Source organism: Trachemys scripta, chromosome 2 (genome assembly GCF_013100865.1).
Source record: "Trachemys scripta elegans isolate TJP31775 chromosome 2, CAS_Tse_1.0, whole genome shotgun sequence".
Lineage (NCBI taxonomy): Eukaryota > Metazoa > Chordata > Testudines > Emydidae > Trachemys > Trachemys scripta.
The window spans coordinates 5,158,254-5,175,590 of record NC_048299.1 but is presented as its reverse complement, the minus strand read 5'-3'; the positions used below and the strand labels follow the sequence as shown (position 1 = coordinate 5,175,590).

General features: G+C 48.0%; 1 protein-coding gene across 1 annotated transcript; it reads left to right on the top strand.

Moving 5' to 3' along the window:
• Positions 1-282: 282 nt before the first annotated feature.
• Positions 283-1,200, top strand: LOC117873939 (Y-box-binding protein 1-like). Its single transcript, XM_034763843.1, has one exon. It carries the CDS (start codon positions 283-285, stop codon positions 1,198-1,200), a length of 918 nt encoding a protein of 305 aa, XP_034619734.1.
• The last annotated feature ends 16,137 nt before the right edge of the window (positions 1,201-17,337 follow it).

Below are 17,337 nucleotides of genomic sequence, written 5' to 3'. Positions count from 1 at the left end.
AGTGAGTTTTAGTTCTGTGACATCACATGTGGTTGAGCCAATCAACCTCTGGTTCAGCTGGAAAACCTGAAAGCTGCAATCCGATTGATTTAAAAATGTTGCCTGAAGTTTTGGTCTCTCACTGTGATAGTTGCTAGAGGCTAGATCCAGTCCATAGGGGTAGCCCAGAGCTGATGACTAAAGTTTGAAGGTAGCAGTAGCTCCACTCCCGGGTTTATTTGTCTTCTAAGGCTTGGGGCACTGTGTGCCACTGATCTCCCAAGGCAAAAATCGAACTGTGCAATGGTCCTGAACAACAAACCTGCAATGCAGGAGGAGCCGCAGGTTGCATCCATCAAGAGTAAACGCCTCCTAGTGTCACTGATCCCTGCAGAGGAGAAGATGATGATTGAAAGGAAGGTCTGGGGCACGGTCAAGTGGTTCAACGTCCGAAATGGCTATGGCTTCATTACGAGGAGCGACAATAAGAGGGACGTGTTCGTACACCAGTCGGCCATAAGGAAGAACAACCCCTATAAGTACCATCGCAGCGTGGGCGATGGGGAGAGGGTGGAGTTTGATGTGGTTCTAGGGGATAAAGGCCTGGAGGCTGCCAACGTCACTGGTCCTGGCGGCATTCCCGTGCAAGGCAGCATATACGCTGCAGACCGTCGCAAGTGCTCGTCGGGTCTAAGGAGGAGTCCGCCTCACAAGAGTTACCACCTTTGTGAGAGCGTGCCAACGAACGAGGCAGCAACCAGTGCACCAGAAGATGGGAATCTGCCCTACAGTGGCCAGTCTTATTTGAGGCACACATCCTATGGGTATCAGCCCCAGTGTTGCAATTCTGTGAGCGCAGAAGTGGTGCGTGCTGCAGGTCAGTGTGTGCATGCAGAGCAAAGCAAGCCAGCGAAACAGAGCATATACCAGGGCTTCAGGCAGTTTCTCAACTTGGGGCAGCATTGTCTGAGACAGCCGAGAGAGGAGGGAGGAGAAAAATGTAATGGAAGCCCCCAGGCAAATGAGACTGAAGACTCAGCAATAAGTCAACGTTGCTACCGTCCTAATTTCAGTTACCTACGCAGACGCCCACGGAACACGAAACCACTAGATGGGAAAGAGACCAAGGAGACCTCTGGACCACCAGCTGAAGACACCATGGCTCCTGTGACCATCAGCCAACAACCTAGCACCACCCAGCTATCAAACAAGAAGGATTAAGAGAACATGGAAACCCAGGAATAAGAACACAGACCTTCCGCATTTGCTGTTTTCCTTGCTGTTGTTTGGATAACTCACAATTTACCATCATGAGTTTTCCATCTTTCTTACCTAAACTCCGTCAGTCTCCTTTCAGGACCAAGAAAGCTGAAAGAGTTGACAAGTTGTTTCCTACTTAGCCAACCAAGCTCAAGTTTTTAACAACCTTTCTTTTTAATTTGTGTGAAATGCTATATCTGATTTCTTCCCCACCCCATAAACACACACTTGAAAGATAGCAAAGCGCATGCATCTCTTAATAAAAGTCTTAAAGAATTTGTAAAAGGGTCAGAGTTTGTGGGGATGGGCCACAGACGTAAAATATTCCTTTCTATTGGTGTTATAGTCATGGGATATGAATTTTTTTTTATTATTCCCACTACCTGGCATGGGGATTTGGCTGAATATTAGGCTCCAATTCCTCTCCAACATACAGGAAAATGCCCTTTCCACTTGGTGAAAGCGTTTGTGATCCTTTTTCAACTTGAGATAGTTGATTGCCAATTGCACCATTTGAACTGAGAGTCTAGACGCTGTACAAATGTTTGTGTCGGGGCACAAACCTATGTGGTTGATTGTACATCTCAGCAACAGCTTTAGTCTAGATGTACCCCTGATGAGTAATGCTTTTCTCGGCACACAGGCTGCCCCACTGTGCTCTAAGGACTATTCAAGGATTCAGAGCTTGTATGTTTTAAAATAGATGCATGTATACAATGTCTATATTTTGCCGTTTTGTTTTATCCCTGTCCCCATCTGTCTTCGCGGGGCCTAACCCAGCAATCACATTCATGCAGACGGATCCCGGTGCGCACACATCATCCCACTGAAGTTCATGCAGGAGTCCATCCATGCGGCTCTGATTGCAGGATCAGGTGCTCACGGGATAAGTTCTTCAGGGCAGGGGCTGTGTCTCCACATGTGTTGGCAGGACTGAGGTCTTAATTTTCTTTTCTAAAATTGCAGTGGGGATTTGAATTTGAAATGTCAGCATTTCCAGGACTTGGGTGAGCTCTACAAACCTATTTCCCAGCTATACGGCAGCGGCATTTGCAGCTCCCTGATAGCAGTCGGTGGAGCCTTTTGGTTTTGAAGGATCGGATCAGGGAGATTTTTTTTGTTCTATAAGGACTGGTTGCCTGCCGGCAAACATGGATGGGCAAACCCAAACAGTACTGGAATCAGCTCGTTCGCCACAAACGGTACACAACAACCTAGGACAAGAAGAGACTAATCTCCACTGAATCTCCAGGGGAAGCAGAGGTTGCCGGAACACAGTTACCTTGGATATGGCTTCACATAGGAGAGATCAGGACATTAGATCCACTCTTCTGCATTAGGAGCAAGCAGAGGACACCACTAAAGCCCTCAGCGCAAGGTCACATAATGGGGAGACGTGCAGACGAGTGAGTTTCCACCTTTACAAGCAACGATAGTGATTTTAGGTCTCACCCAGCCATTTCACAGCCAGCCCCGCACTCGAGCCTTCCTCGATTCCTGCTTGAGCGGGAAGCAGCCCGTGTACTTCACTTCTCACAGCAGGCCTACGGACCCTTGCTGTTCCTCTGACGTCTCCCATCTAAGCACTGACCCGACTACACCCGCCTCGCTTACAAAGCACAACCAGCGACAGAAACACAACTGCCATCCAGCAGGCCCGGATTTACAGTGAAGTCCGCTGCAAAGCTCTGACCAGCTACTATAAATGCCCTTAGCCCACCCTTATTGTTCAGCATCCTGTTTGAGAGCTAATCTAACTGAATGTTATTAACCTTTAAAGAGATGCTACCGGATAATTTGGGCAGCTTGTTAATTGCTGGGTCATTTTGTCGGTAATTATGTAATATGTATGATTTCTAGGAATCAGACATCGCGGATAAGCCCTATTTGTTTTGGCTTGGTTTCTATGGGGATAAATAGAAGTAGTGCGATTCATTTCCATTCTGTTGCCATGGATATTAATAATAATGAGGTGATTATTACTGCTGTCTAAACCGTAAAGCAATTCCAAAATGAAACAGGGAAGGGATTGGGCCAGAATCTCAGCTGGCATAAATCAGCGTTGCCCTATTGACTTCATCCAGTGGCCGGGACTTCAACAGAGCTGTGCAGATTTATGCCATCTGCAGATCGGACCCAATGACTTCTTCGGAGCTATGATTGAGTTGCATAGTTAAGGATCTGGCCCGCTGGCTTTGATAGAACTATGCGACGTGATACCAGCTGAGGATTTAGCCCAGAATTGCTCAGGATCTGGCTAAATAATCCAAAGGCCTGGGCTAGCAAAAATGCTTTGTGGGGTGTCTTGAAGTGGCCCTTTGGAGTCTGAGCCTGTCTAGCCTGACACTGCACATAGACTTACTGACTTCAGCGGGTGCACAAAAAGGAGTAGGCTTGTGCACAGAACGGTTTGTCAGAGCAGCCCCTTATGCCTTGTTAGTTTCACTGTCATAATCATAATAAAAAGCAATACATTTTCTTCCCAGGTGGATACCAAGCCACACCCACATTCCCAGTCCCCAAACCACCAGCTCCAGCTCCTCGACTAAGCAATTTGTATTCCTTCTGGAGAGGTTTTCACCCTGTTGGAACACTAAGTAACACTCATTTAATAAGCCCCATCCTCATGGCCAGATGAAACCTTTCAAGGACTCCCCTTTCCTGGCTGGGATGTTCTGCAGGCCTCCTTCTGTCGAGTCCGGTGTGGGTGCAGAAAGCTCACGAATGGCAAATCGCAGCCAGGGGGCAGCCTCCTTGTTGTTTTGTGGCTTGTTGGGATTCCCTACCAGCCCATTGCCCTGGAATGACAGAAACAGGATGAGAAAGTGACCGCCGACATTCTTCTCCCAAAGCCACAATCTGTGCTTCGAGGCAGTTTGTTTTCCAGGTTTCCTTCCAAACCAGGGGAAATTATTCTGCATCTTGGTTTCTCCCTTCCTCTCGCAGGCAGACGAGACCTCCCCTCACCCTCTTCGCTTGCTGAGGATAGCAACCCTCGGGGCAGAATGAAAAACAGACCCATGTAACAGCCCATGCTGGCTTGCCTGCTGACTGTCCATCACAGCTCATAGGACATCGGCTCAGATGCTAACACTGGCCGTCAAATGCTGCTTTGCAGCCAAGATGCAAAACATGGTCCTGCAGAGGATTAAAAGCAAGATGAGCCTGTCAGAGGGTTTCCCCCCACACACCTTTTTTCAGGCTGGCCCAGGCATGTCCCTGTGCCTTTACCTGCAATCATGTGGTGGACCCGTGCCACGTGGAAATAGGTGTTCCCAGGATGGAGTCATGCTAACACCCTTAGCTAGATAGGGTCACTCAGCCAGAGCTTTTCATCTGCAGAGAACTGCACCGTAAGCGAGTTCAACCCATTTCGCCCCAGGCTTGCACCTTTGAAAGGAGCGTGGGGATTTCACGGAGGCGCTTCACCGATTTCTAGATTTCTTTCCACTCTTTTACTGAGACGCTGGAACGCTCAGCGATTTTCCTTGTCGCTCTTGCAGTCACCCAGCCAAGATTGCGCCCCCGTGCACAAATAGGGCTTGACTGCAATATCATGTACATGTGCCTTATCCCTCAGCTCATCAACCGTCCCTGCCCAGAGAGCTTACAATCGAACTCGACAAGACAGACAAAAGAAGAATTATGATCAGCAGTAGCAGCAGCGCGGAGAACTGGAACATAGATCTCCTGAGTGTGAGGCTGGCTGTTTAACTACAAGACCAACCTTCTGCTGTAATTGCTAATAAGCACAGCTCTTTATGTGGGTGGCAGCGGGGGTGGGGCTCTTCGTTCTCATGGGGCCAGGAATGGGACAGGCTAGGGGCAGTGTGGAAAAGGTGTTCATAGCAGCAGATGCAGGCAGTCTCGGGGTGACCTGGATCATTTGAACAGGACAGAGGTGATGTTAGACTTTGACATTTTCTGACTCCCGCAGCCACACGGCTTGCAATGTTCGCATCCAGCACAAGGGACTCAGGACCCAACCCTGCACGGAGCTGACATCCTGCTTCCAGGCGTCCAATGCCTTCAGCTCCCATTAACCTCAGCACTTGGCAGGATCAGGCCCACAGAACAGACGCGGGGAAGGGGGAAAGAAAGATGGAAAGGGAGGGGTATTTGTAACAAAGAAGGACCACCCTGCGGGGAAATCCTCTGTGGTCCAAAGAACTACACACAGGGTCTTCAGCGTGGCTGCGTGTTTATTGACCTAACACAGGTTTTATATGGTTACTCTCTCCACGCACCATGAAAACACATACACACACACACACTCCCCATCTCCCCATTTAATAATCCTTGCCTGGCTATGAGCAAATGGAAATTACCTCTATTAAAGGGAGAAGCTAGTGGCTTGTTTCATCTGGGGGAAAAAAAAACCCAAACAAAACATCTGGACTTTTTATTTCTAAATGATGTAGCAAGCTCCTCTCTCTCAGACCTGGTTGGGGTGGGGGTAGGACAAGCTTGTGGTTAGAGGGGAGCTCCCACCCATTTCCTTTCCTTGCCCTTCCCAGGCATGTCAGAGCTGAGAGCCAAGACAAATCAAAAGTCTCAGGAGCCCCAGACAGACAGCACCACTTACTGACTGCAGTAATTACAGTCATTGGAGGAGGGTGAGGGAGAGGCCAGGGAGTGCTGGCACAATAAGAACCCTGTGCTGCCCTCTGCTGCCAAAGCAAAGCAGTGGGTTTGCAACGTTTCAGAGCAAAATGCAGAAGAGCCCTTATATCAGGGGCACAGGTTGTTAGGGGGCAGTTGCCCCTCTCCCCAATTTTTAGAGGCCTATATGCGCCCCTTTTTGCCCTTCCACAACTTTCCAGAATATATACGCTGACATGACTCCCCCTGCAATTTTTCTGAAATAATACCCCTGCTAGGGTGAGCAGATAGCAAGTGTAAAAAATCGGGACAGGGGTGGGGGGTAATAGGAGTCTAACTAGGAAAAAAGCCCCCAAAATCAGGACTGTCCCTATAAAATCGGGACATCTGGTCACCCTACCCCTTCCTTATACCCCACCTGATGGCTTGAGATAGCTGCTGATCGATAGGGGAGGGAAATCCACCCCAGCCTGCTTCATCTAAGGTCAGCAGGTTCACTCACGAGCTATAACAACAAGCTGCTCACTTTACCAGGTGGTAAAACAGAGATAATGGTGCTTTCCTCCCTCGCACGGGCAGTGTGCCTCTGGCTTCGTTAACGGACGTGAGCTGAGAGCCTCAGGTGAGGAGTGGAATATGCTATTCTCATTAAGGAGAGCTAAGGGCAGATGAGAAAAGCATCCCTCTTAAGTACGTCTATATGCTTTCGACCCCAATTACTGCATTACCAGAGCACCTCGCAACCACCCCTGTGTTTACCCTTCCAACCCTGTGGACAGAGCAAGGCTATGATCCCTATTTTGCATATGGGGAACTGAGGCAGAGGGGAGCTCAGGGTATGTCATTCCCAGGCTCCCCAGTAGGCCTTATCTCAAGCTGCCAGGTCTTCCCTGCTATTTTCACCCAAGTTAGCAAGGCACGTTTTTTCCCTTGTAGTGCAAGAGTATGGCTACACTGCAGTGAAAGACATGACGTGGCCACAGCAGGGCCGCCCAGAGGATTCAGGGGGCCTGGGGCAAAGCAATTTTGGGGGCCCCTTCCATACAAAAAAGTTGCAATATTATATTCTTGTGGGGCCCAGGGCAATTGCCTCCCTTGCCCCCCGGGCAGCCCTGGGCCAGGCTCCTGGGGGTTATCAACTTTCAATGCAGACATTTGGGCTCAGAGACCCTCCCCCATCACAGCCCCAGGCTCCAGCCTGACCCTACCCTACATGGCTCTTGTTAGCCCAGCCGCCCCAGGCTTCAAGGCCTTTAAAAAAAACAACAACACACTATAGGGTAGACACACCCTAAGTGACTTGCCTAATATCATGTAGAAACTCAGCAGGGAAACAAGGAATTGAACCCAGCTCTCTCGAGGTAGCCGCTAACTGCCCTAACCACTGGACCATCCTGCCTCTGTGCTAATAATAATGGAGATATCCCATCTTCTAGAACTGGAAGGGACCTTGAAAGGTCATTGAGTCCAGCCCCCTGCCTTCACTAGCAGGACCAAATACTGATTTTGCTCCAGATCCCCAAGTGGCCCCCTCAAGGATTGAACTCACAACCTTGCGTTTAGCAGGCCAATGCTCAAACCACTGAGCTATCCCTCCCCCCATAGGACTAAAAAGTGTAGACAAAACTCTTATTACTTCCTCCCAAGAAGTTCCTCAGGAAGCAAATATTCAATGATTTGTGGGGTGTATACATGAAAATGGCTTCCTGAAATGATTCATTAATTATATTTTATATTTATTTATTATTGCAGTATTAGCTAGGAATCCAATCAAGTATCAGGGCTTCACTGTCCTAGGGATTGTACTAACAAGGGAGTAACAAGGCTTATATCATTCTGGGGTGTATTAAGAACAGTGTTTCTCAGACTTGGGCCGCTGCTTGTGTAGGGAAAGCCCCTGGCGGGCCGGGGCAGTTTGTTTACCTGCCGCGTCTGCAGGTCTGGCCGATCGCAGCTCCCACTGGCCATGGTTCGCCTCTGCAGGCCAATGGGGGCTGCTGGAAGCGGTGGCCAGTAAGTCCCTTGGCCCGCGCCGCGGCCTCGGCCGGACCTGCAGACGGGGCAGGTGAATGAACCGGCCCGGCCCGCCAGGGGCTTTCCCTACACAAGCAGCAACCCCAGTTTGAGAAACACCGATTAAGAGGAATGTCATACGAAAGACACTGGAGGTAATTGTCCTGCTCTGCTCAGCACCGTGAGGTCTCAGCTGAAGTACTGTGTCCAGTTCTGGGTGCCACATTTTAGGAAAGACATGAATAAATTAGAGAGAGTTCAGAAGAGAGCAACAAAAATAATACAAGGTTTAGACAAGGTTAAAAAGCTGGGTGTGGTTATTCTTGAGAACAGACTGGGGCAGGACCTGATAACAGTCTTCAAATACGTTAAGGGCCGTTATAAAGAGGATGGGAATTAATTGTTCTCCATGTCCACTGAAGGTAGGACAAGAAGCAGTGGGCTTGATCTACAGCCAGGGAGATTTAGGTTAATTATTAGGAAAAACTTTCTAACTATAAGGATAGTGAAGCTCTGGAACAGGCTTCCAAGATCAGTTGTGGAATCCCTGTCATTGGAGGATTTTAAGAACAGGCTGAACAAATACCTGTCAGGGATGATCTAGGTTTACTTGGTCCTGCCTCAGCGTAGGGGTCGGGTCTTGATGACCCCTTGAGGTCCCTTCCAGCCCTACATTTCTATGACAATCACTGCCCCGAAGAGCTCAGAGTCTAAGGATATGGCTATGTTTCAATCAGAGGTGTGACTGCAGCATTTTCGGACACACCGGAATTACCTTTGATCTCACTAACTCCCCTAGCACTAGCAACAAAGCTGTGGCAGCACGCGCTAGTCACCCGAGTACATACCCAGGGTCCCAGGTGGACTTGTACAGCCCAAGCTACCAACTGTGTTGCTATGGTTTCAGTGCGATTGTTATTTGAGCTAGCTAGATCAAACTTGTGTGGGTGGGTCTGGACTGTGCTGCAGACACACCTCTGATTGCAGTATAGACAAACCCACGGTGTAAATGCACTGGGTAGACAAAACATACAAATGTGGCAGGGTGGTTGTGCTAAAATGAACCGAGTTCCTCAGAAAAGCAGAAATTGCATTTGATTGTCCGAGGCACCCTCTCCTCTTGCTCCATGGCTCTCAGCAACAGCACAGCAACCCCCTGGTAGAATGCTTGCAGCCAACTCTAATCATGATGGTGCTAGAAGACCAGTTTCAAGAAACTTTGTGAAAACTTAGTGTAACCCACACACCTCCCGAGTTTGATGCTCTGTCTCTTCTAGTGGCACTGAGACCACTTAGAGATTAATGAGTCTGCTACAGCCTTAACTAAGGGTATGCAGGAGCCACTCATGTCTTTAGCTTCAGAGGTCCCAGGTTTGATCCCGCCTGTTGACAACCAGCGTCTGTTGGTGTTATATTAACAGAAGAGCTGCTTCTTTCTTTACTGACCCATCCTGCAAATACCTATTCACATGAGGTTACGACATGAACTCTGATACTGGCAAAAGTCCTATTGACGTCAAAGGGGCAAGACCAAGGCAACGGGCAGTCCTGTTGAATTCAAGATGACTATCTGTGTACCTGTATTTGCACAAGGAAAGCCTGCAGGATTTAGTATGTTTTTTTCACCTATTCTGTACCCACCCATTCCCATTTTGTTCCACTGTCTGCTGTGATCTAAGGAAGAAGACCTGAAGAAGAGCTCTGTGTAAGTTCAAAGACTTGTCGCTCTCGCTAACAGAAGCTGGTCCAATAAAAGATATTACCTCACCCACCTGGTCTCTCTAATGAGCGAAGGAAACATTTTCACTCCCTGAATTTTGCACAAATTGTAAAACGATCAGCACAGAGAAATCAAACACAAGCAGTTTAAAAGAAGACAGAGATATTCTTCCTTGCATGCTGTCTGCCAAGCCTGGAAATCTCTCTCTCTAGATATATCATGTAGCAGTTGATGCTATGTCCACCACTGTGTTATCAGAGCACCAGCACAGATTAATTAAATGTCCCTTTCTGTGCTCTTGACAAAGGCAGTCTTGCCCCGCTCATACGCATTCAGAATGCTGCTGCAAAGATCATTTTCCTAGCCCGCCGCTTTGACCATGTCACTCCTTGGTTTGAGTCCTTCCCCTGGCTTCTCCTTTCTCCATCGCATCGAATATAAATGGCTTGTCTTCATTTTCAAGGCCCCTCATGGCCTAGCCATCCCACCCCCCTTCGTCTCTCATTCACTAGTGAGATGATGACTCATACCTCCGACTCTCGCGGGACACCAGCCTCCATCACCCACTGGATACATTTTCAAACAGGCATTTTTGTGCTTTCTCCCCATGCTGCCCCTCAGGCGTAGGAAGTGCTCCATGGAAATGCTCCCAAAGCGAACTCCTTGTCCTCCTCCAAATCCCTCCTTAAAACTCTCCTTTGCTGGGATCCCTACGAAAAACTTGACAACAGTTAGGCTACTGGTGTGCATATGTAACCCACACACCTTCTGGGTGTGGTGTCTGTCCCATCTAGTGGCACTGAGACCACTTAGAGAGCGAGATAAAATGAGTTTGCTCTACAGCCTTAGCTAACAGCCAGCTGGCTTTTAGCTCATGCGGTAGAGGCTCATGCACTAAACTCCAGTAATCCCAGGTTCAATCCCGCCTCCCAGCATCTGTCGGTGTTACACATAGACTGCTGCTCATCGTACAGATCAATACTGTCTCGTTCCCTTGCACTCCCACATCTGTTCTCTCTTGTTTTGTGTTTAAATTGAAAGTTCTCCTCCGTGCAATGAAATCTACCAATTTCCCCCTTTCTAGTTTCTCCCACTTCCACCTGTCTTTTTTTTTATTCCGTGTTTGTACAGTGCCTACCGCAATGGGGTTCTGTATTCCTAGGCAGTATGGTACTGCAATCAATCATAATCATAATAAATAAATACATGTTCTCCTTTTCCTATTCCAAATCCTTCCTTACAATATACTTTCCCCAGGACATTTAGCATCTTCAATCCAACACACTGAGAAATGTCTCTATCCTTTTCTTACAAAATAATTCTAAAACCCTGCATTGTTCTTTGTTAAATCCATGCCAACCTGTGGAACTCCTTGCCAGAGGATGTTGTGAAGGCCAAGACTATAACAGGGTTCAAAAAGGAACTAGATAAATTCATGGAGGATAGGTCCATCAATGGCTATTAGCCAGGATGGGCAGGGAGGGTGTCCCTAGCCTCTGTTTGCCAGAAGCTGGGAATGGGTGACAGGGGGTGGATCACTTGATGGGTTACCTGTTCTGTTCATTCCCTCTGGGGCACCTGGCATTGGCACTGTCAGAAGACAGGATACTGGGCTAGATGGACCTTTGTTCTGACCCAGTACGGCCGTTCTTATGTTCTTATCTTCCTCTAACAGGTCATATTTCATCAGGCCTTGACACTGTTGTGAGTGATCTGATTAGCTGCCATAATAATTAACATGGCCTGCCCTGGTCTTCACTGACCCCTAAATCATGTTCTGCCCCCTGGCAACTAACATGAGTCTCAGCAGCCACACACCTGTGGACACTATCGCCAACCACAGAGGCTCAAAAAAATCACTAGTCAGGCCCCCAGACTCATGAGAGCGGCTTAATAATCATAATCTTTTCTAGCTATTGACAGCTATTCTTTGGATTTGCCTCCTAGTTTCTGAGCCTTTTAGGATGCGCTGGGGGTCACATTTTCGAGCTTCTCTCTGGGACCCGTAGGGTTAGAGACGGACTTTTCTTTTAAAAGCGAGCTGAGATGTGCACGTCATCCCACAAGCTGTAAGGAAAATCGCCAGTTGTCACCAGACTTGCGATAAACTCACGGGAGTTGCTAAAGCTGTGGGCTGGACCTCTGGATAGTGGAGGTAAATGAGATAAAGCTCTAATATGCACATTTGATGAATATGCTTTGCTTCATTTGCATAACCCCCTGCCAGCAAATCCATCCTCTAATAATCCATGCAGTGAAATCTACCAATTCCCCCCTCTCTAGCTTGTCCCGCTTCCGCGGTTTGTCATCTCCCCTCTCTCTCTGGCTCCCCCGCTCCCTCACGTTGCCCTGTCTCCCCTGGACAGCAGCACCAGCACCTCCCCCAAGCTCTGGGAGTGGAGGAGCAGAGGATCGCCTTCTCTACCCTCCCCATGAGCTAGGTGAATGCCTGTGGTAACAGACTCATATCCTCTGGGATCTGGCACTAGTGTGATATGTTAGCACTTGGTCACCTATGTAATCTTCCATGAGATGGTATCATAGTTGTACTGGGGACAGCACTTAGAACAGGCTTGGGGTACTATGCAAATGATGCTCTAGAAATAAGTAGCAGCAGTTGAAGGTATTGTGCTCAACAGTTGCCTTGAGCACAATCAATGGCTAGGTGCAGAGAGCCGCACTCCGACAAATGACCTTTAGGTCTGTAAGGGGAAAAGATGGATCTGGCATGTCCTCCCTGCATTATTGACGGCCTAGCTCCATGCCTTCAATACAAAGATGACCCATGAGGGACCCTGAGCAATGTCTCACTCTCTGCTTCATGATTAAGGAGCCCACATAGTACAGTAATTCTAGAGGAGTAGCACCCTAAGTTCCCTCAATGCTGCTCAATCAGGCTATCAAGGGCCATGCAGGTGTGCAGCGGGGAGAGGCACCTCTCCCCCAGTCCCGGAGCTGCCACGGCTAGAGAGGGGTGGGACGAGCAGCCTGCACCCCAAACCCCTCATCCCCGGCCCCATCCCAGAGCCTGCACCCCCAGCCAGAGCCCTCACCCCCCATACTCTAACCCTCTGCCCCATACCCGATCCCCCTCCTGCACTCCAAACCCCTCTTCCCAGCCCCACCCCAGAGTCTTCACTCCCCCATATCCCAACCCTCCACCCCCAGCCCTGAGCCCCCTCCCACACTCTGAATCCCTCAGCCCCACCCCTGCCACACTTCGCCTCCATATTGGTGCACATCACAAAATTCATTCCACATATGGATGTAAAAAACTAGAGCTAATGTTGAACTATCAACTCTCTAGGATCTCTCCACCCCACCTTCTCCTTTGCAAACTCACAATGGGGGAGCCATCACTTGATTCCCCCACTAACTTTGCAGATGCAAAAATGGCTTTCAGGTCCCTACCTGGGGAAATGTCAGTACTAAATGCAATGGATATGATGTGGGTCTTTGCACGGCTAAAAACACTTGCCTGGGTTGAGGGAGGTAGAGGAGAAAGGCTGAATCAATCTCTGGTCTCCTGTGGTTTCACTCCTTCAGGAATCCACTCCATTTGGGAACCATGTGTTCAGCCACATTCAGGTTTGTTTATCTTCATCTCTGAAGCAGGCAGCCGCATGGAAGGGGGCGAAGGAAAACTTCAGGGGCTGAGTGAGAGAATAACAATAAACTTTTTAAAACGCAGTTTGATTATTTAAAGAAATATTGGGCCAAAGTTAACCTGGGGGTAAATCCACTGATTTCAGCAGAGTAACCACCCCCATCACCTTGGCCCACACTGACCACTCCTTCTTTTCATTTTTGTGTGCTGGACTAAGCTAGTGGAATGGGGTCTTCCCAAGCCAAGTGCCAGCACTGCCTCAGTTTCCCAACTCTCCCACTGTAGACCGATTCACTGGCCAGTGGGCCAATCAGCTCCCATCCATCAGTATTTCAGACCTTTCCTCTTAGATGCATTTATGGTTCAAACACAGGCCAATATCAATCAAGGCAGGTAAACTAGCTCATGCTACCTGGCCTCTCCTAAGGCCTCTACTTCAGACAACTTCTGCTGCTCCCGACAGAGCGGGTTCCCTCAGACAGGTCTTTTGCATCACTGGGTATGGCAAGATTCTTCCTTCCCTGGTCCAGAATCTTCTGCAGCCAGCCTGCCCAATGCAGCTGCTTGCTGACCTTTTATCTCACCACCCGAGAGGCAGGTGGGGCTACACCCAACTCTCTTAAAGGGGTCACATCCTCCACGTCGAAGGGCTGGTCTCTCTGTCCGAAGCATTCCTGACTCCCACGAATAACCCCACTTAGGTCCATGATGCCATGGCCCTCAGTAGGATCAGCCACACCCCAGCAGTAAAATGGTGTACAGGCGAGTCTCATCTTTCGCTGGGGTTACGATCCGCTGCCAGCGCGTAAAGCGAAAATCGCGTATAGTCAAAATTACATTGAGTGGTTGAGTGATTGAGCGGAATCGCCCGCGCTACAGGTACAGTATTTAAATTGTTATTTTTCTCTCTTTTTTTTTTTTTGCCGACCGCGCAAAGCTGAATTTGCGCATGTTAAACGGGTGTAAGATGAGACTCACCTGTATAGCACATTATCAGTCCAGTCCCTCAGCGCACGTGTAGACACAATTGTAGCATCTTCTGTAGCCATGAGATCTCAAAGGTTTTATTATTGCATTAAAATTATTTTAGTTCATATTTAACGTAACCCAGTTTAAAAAAAAAATACATATCTCCTCTCTTTCAGAGCTCCACAAAGGAGAAGAGTAAACACTGCCTTGTTTGGAAGCAAGGAGCTGACCGTAAAACGGATTGAATGGCTCACAAACCAACGAACATCTGCTGCCTTGATTGGAAAGTCCAGCAAATGGTGCTGGCAATCCTGAGTTTAGGAAAATAACCAGGAAGGGCACAGGATGCTGCATCATGTTACATCCCTCTATAAAACAACCCCAAATAGCTGGAAAGCACTGGCATATCCTGCAGGTTAAAAAGACAATAGCAGCAAGGCTTTGGCATAACCCTCTCTGAAAAAACATGGAAACTAGACATAAGAGTGAAAGCTCGGGCAGCGTCGTGTTTTGAGAAGGCCACTAGGAGCTAGCGGTATTTGGCACATGCCACTTCATGCATATATATATATATATATTAGGAAGAGAAACTGGTTTGATTTTTCCATTGTTTAAAAAAGAAGCCAAAGAACAATTTGTTACAGCCCCTCGTGTAACAGAGTCAGGAGGAAACGATGAATGGCTTGGGATGAATTATTTATAACAACAGTGCCACATTCATTATTATGACTACCGTAGCACCCAAGAGCACCAGTCATGGCCCAGGACCCCATTGTGCTAGGTGCTGTACAAACCCAGAACACAAACACGGTCCCTGTCTCAAGACGCTTCAAGTCTAAGCATACTAATCCCTGGCTCTTGTTCTTTTCAGCTCTCAAAGTGCTTTACAAGGAGAGCAATATCATTATTATAGGGGGGAAGCATAGCTCAGTGGTTTGAGCATTGGCCTGCTAAACCTAGGGTTGTGAGTTCAATCCTTGAGGGGGCCACCTAGGGATCTGGGGCAAAATCAGTACTTGGTCCTCCTAGTGAAGGCAGGGGGCTGGACTCAATGACCTTTCAAGGTCCCTTCCAGTTCTAGGAAATGGGATATCTCCATTATTAATTATCCCCATTTTACAGAGGGGAAAACTGAGGCACAGAGAAGGAAGTGATTTGCCCAAGCAGATTAGGGGAGAGCTGGGAATTGACTCCAGTCTCCTAAATCCCACTTCAGTGCTCGGAGTTCTAGACTATATTGTACAAAGCAAAAGTTGATTGAGGTCCTCAGGTGCTGCGTTATTATTACATAAGAACTTCCAGACTGGGTCAGACCAGTGGCCCATCTAGCCCTGTATCCTGTCTCTGACAGCGGCCAGTGCCAGAGCACTGGTGGAGAACACAGTTGGAGTGATCCACCGCTGTGTTACACTCCCAGGTTCTGGCAGTCAAAGGTTAAGGATTACCCTGAGCATGGAGTTCCATCCCAGAACATCTTCAGTAATAGCCATTGATGGACCTATCCTCCATGAACCTATCTAGCTCTTTTTTGAACCTAGCTATACTTTTGGCCATCACAACATCCCATGGCAATAAGTTCCACAGGTTAACTGTGCATTGTGTGAAAAACTACTTCTGCTTGTTTGTATTAAACCGGTTGCCTATTAATTTAATCGGGTGATGCCTGATTTCTGTATTGTGGGAAAGGGTAAATAACATTCCTCTGGTTCCTTTTTCCACACCATTCATGATTTTAGAGCCCTCTATACCTTGAACCAACTTTGTTGCCCTTCTCTGAACCTTTTCCAATTCCACTATATCCCTTTGGAGATGGGGTGACCAGAACTGGACACACTATTCAAGGCGTGGGCACATCATGGATTTATATAGTGGCCTTATGATCTTTTCTGTCTTATTTGCTATCCCTTTCCTAATAGTTCTCAACATTCTGTAATTATTTGTTTGAGGACTTTATTGCTTTAGTATTAATTATTGTTATTATTACACCTCCAGGAATCAGGGCTCCATTGTACCTGGCCTTGTACAAGCAAAAGCCACAGAGCCTGCCTCTACCTCTAAGAGATCACAGTGTAAGATTCACACAGTGAACACCAGAGACTAAACAGACAAATGTGGGTGAGGGGAGGTAGGACGAGGTCATGGTGGGACCAGAAGCATTTGTCACAGTGGTCTCAGCAGCCACTGAAAGATGCCAACAGCCAACTTTTCAAATGTGTACACCCCCCCCCATCATGCCCATTTCAGACACCACTCCTACAAGAAGCGTAGCGCCCTTAATTCTGATGGAAATCGTTGGGAGTTTGAAGCTCTCAATACGCTCCTGGAAGCTTTCAGGCCCAGATCTGGACCTCAGCATCTTGCAGGATTGGGTCTCAAATGTTCACGCACCGGTCTGTGTTTTACATGCTAAAGTAATGCAGTGGTAATAACAAATGAATATCAATTATAAGCCTAATTTTGGCCTCTCAGACCTACCCGAAATCCACAAACAATGGAACATCAATGTTAAAAGTACCCAGTGGGGTCAGAGTCTGAGTTAGAACATTTCTACCCTAGTCCAAGTGAACTGGATAAGGAGTCCCTGAACTGAAGCATCATAACAGAGGATCAGAGGGGTAGCCGTGTTAGCCTGTAGCCACAAAAACAACGAGGAGTCTGGTGACACCTTAAAGACTAACAGATTTATTTGGGCATAAGTTTTCGTGGGTAAAAAACCCGCTTCTTCAGATGCATGGAGTGAAAATTACAGATACAGGCATGACTATATTGCCACATGAAGAGAAAGGAGTTACCTTACAAGTGGAGAACCAGTGGTGACCAGCCAATTCGGTCAGAGAGAGAGGAGAGACTGTTGCGTTCAAGGATCACTCTGCTCTTAAGGTGCTTGCAAAAGCTCTGCTTCATTCTATGTCCTGTTCCCGCTGGCTGCTCATAACACCAGCTTTGCAGCGCCATACCCAGACTCGGGGTCTGAGAAGTTATGCCCTTAAAGGAACAGCCTCCGCACCCTAAGGATCACCAGAGACCAATGAGTCTCTGGTACCACTTTGCAGCAAAAACGCCAGCAATCCAAAATGACAACATGGAACGAGGGAGAGAGAGAGAAAAAAGATTACTGGAGTGTCCCGCAGCAATGCCCTTTAAGAAGAGTTAGGCCCAGTCTGCCCAGAACTGCCTTAGGAAGGCC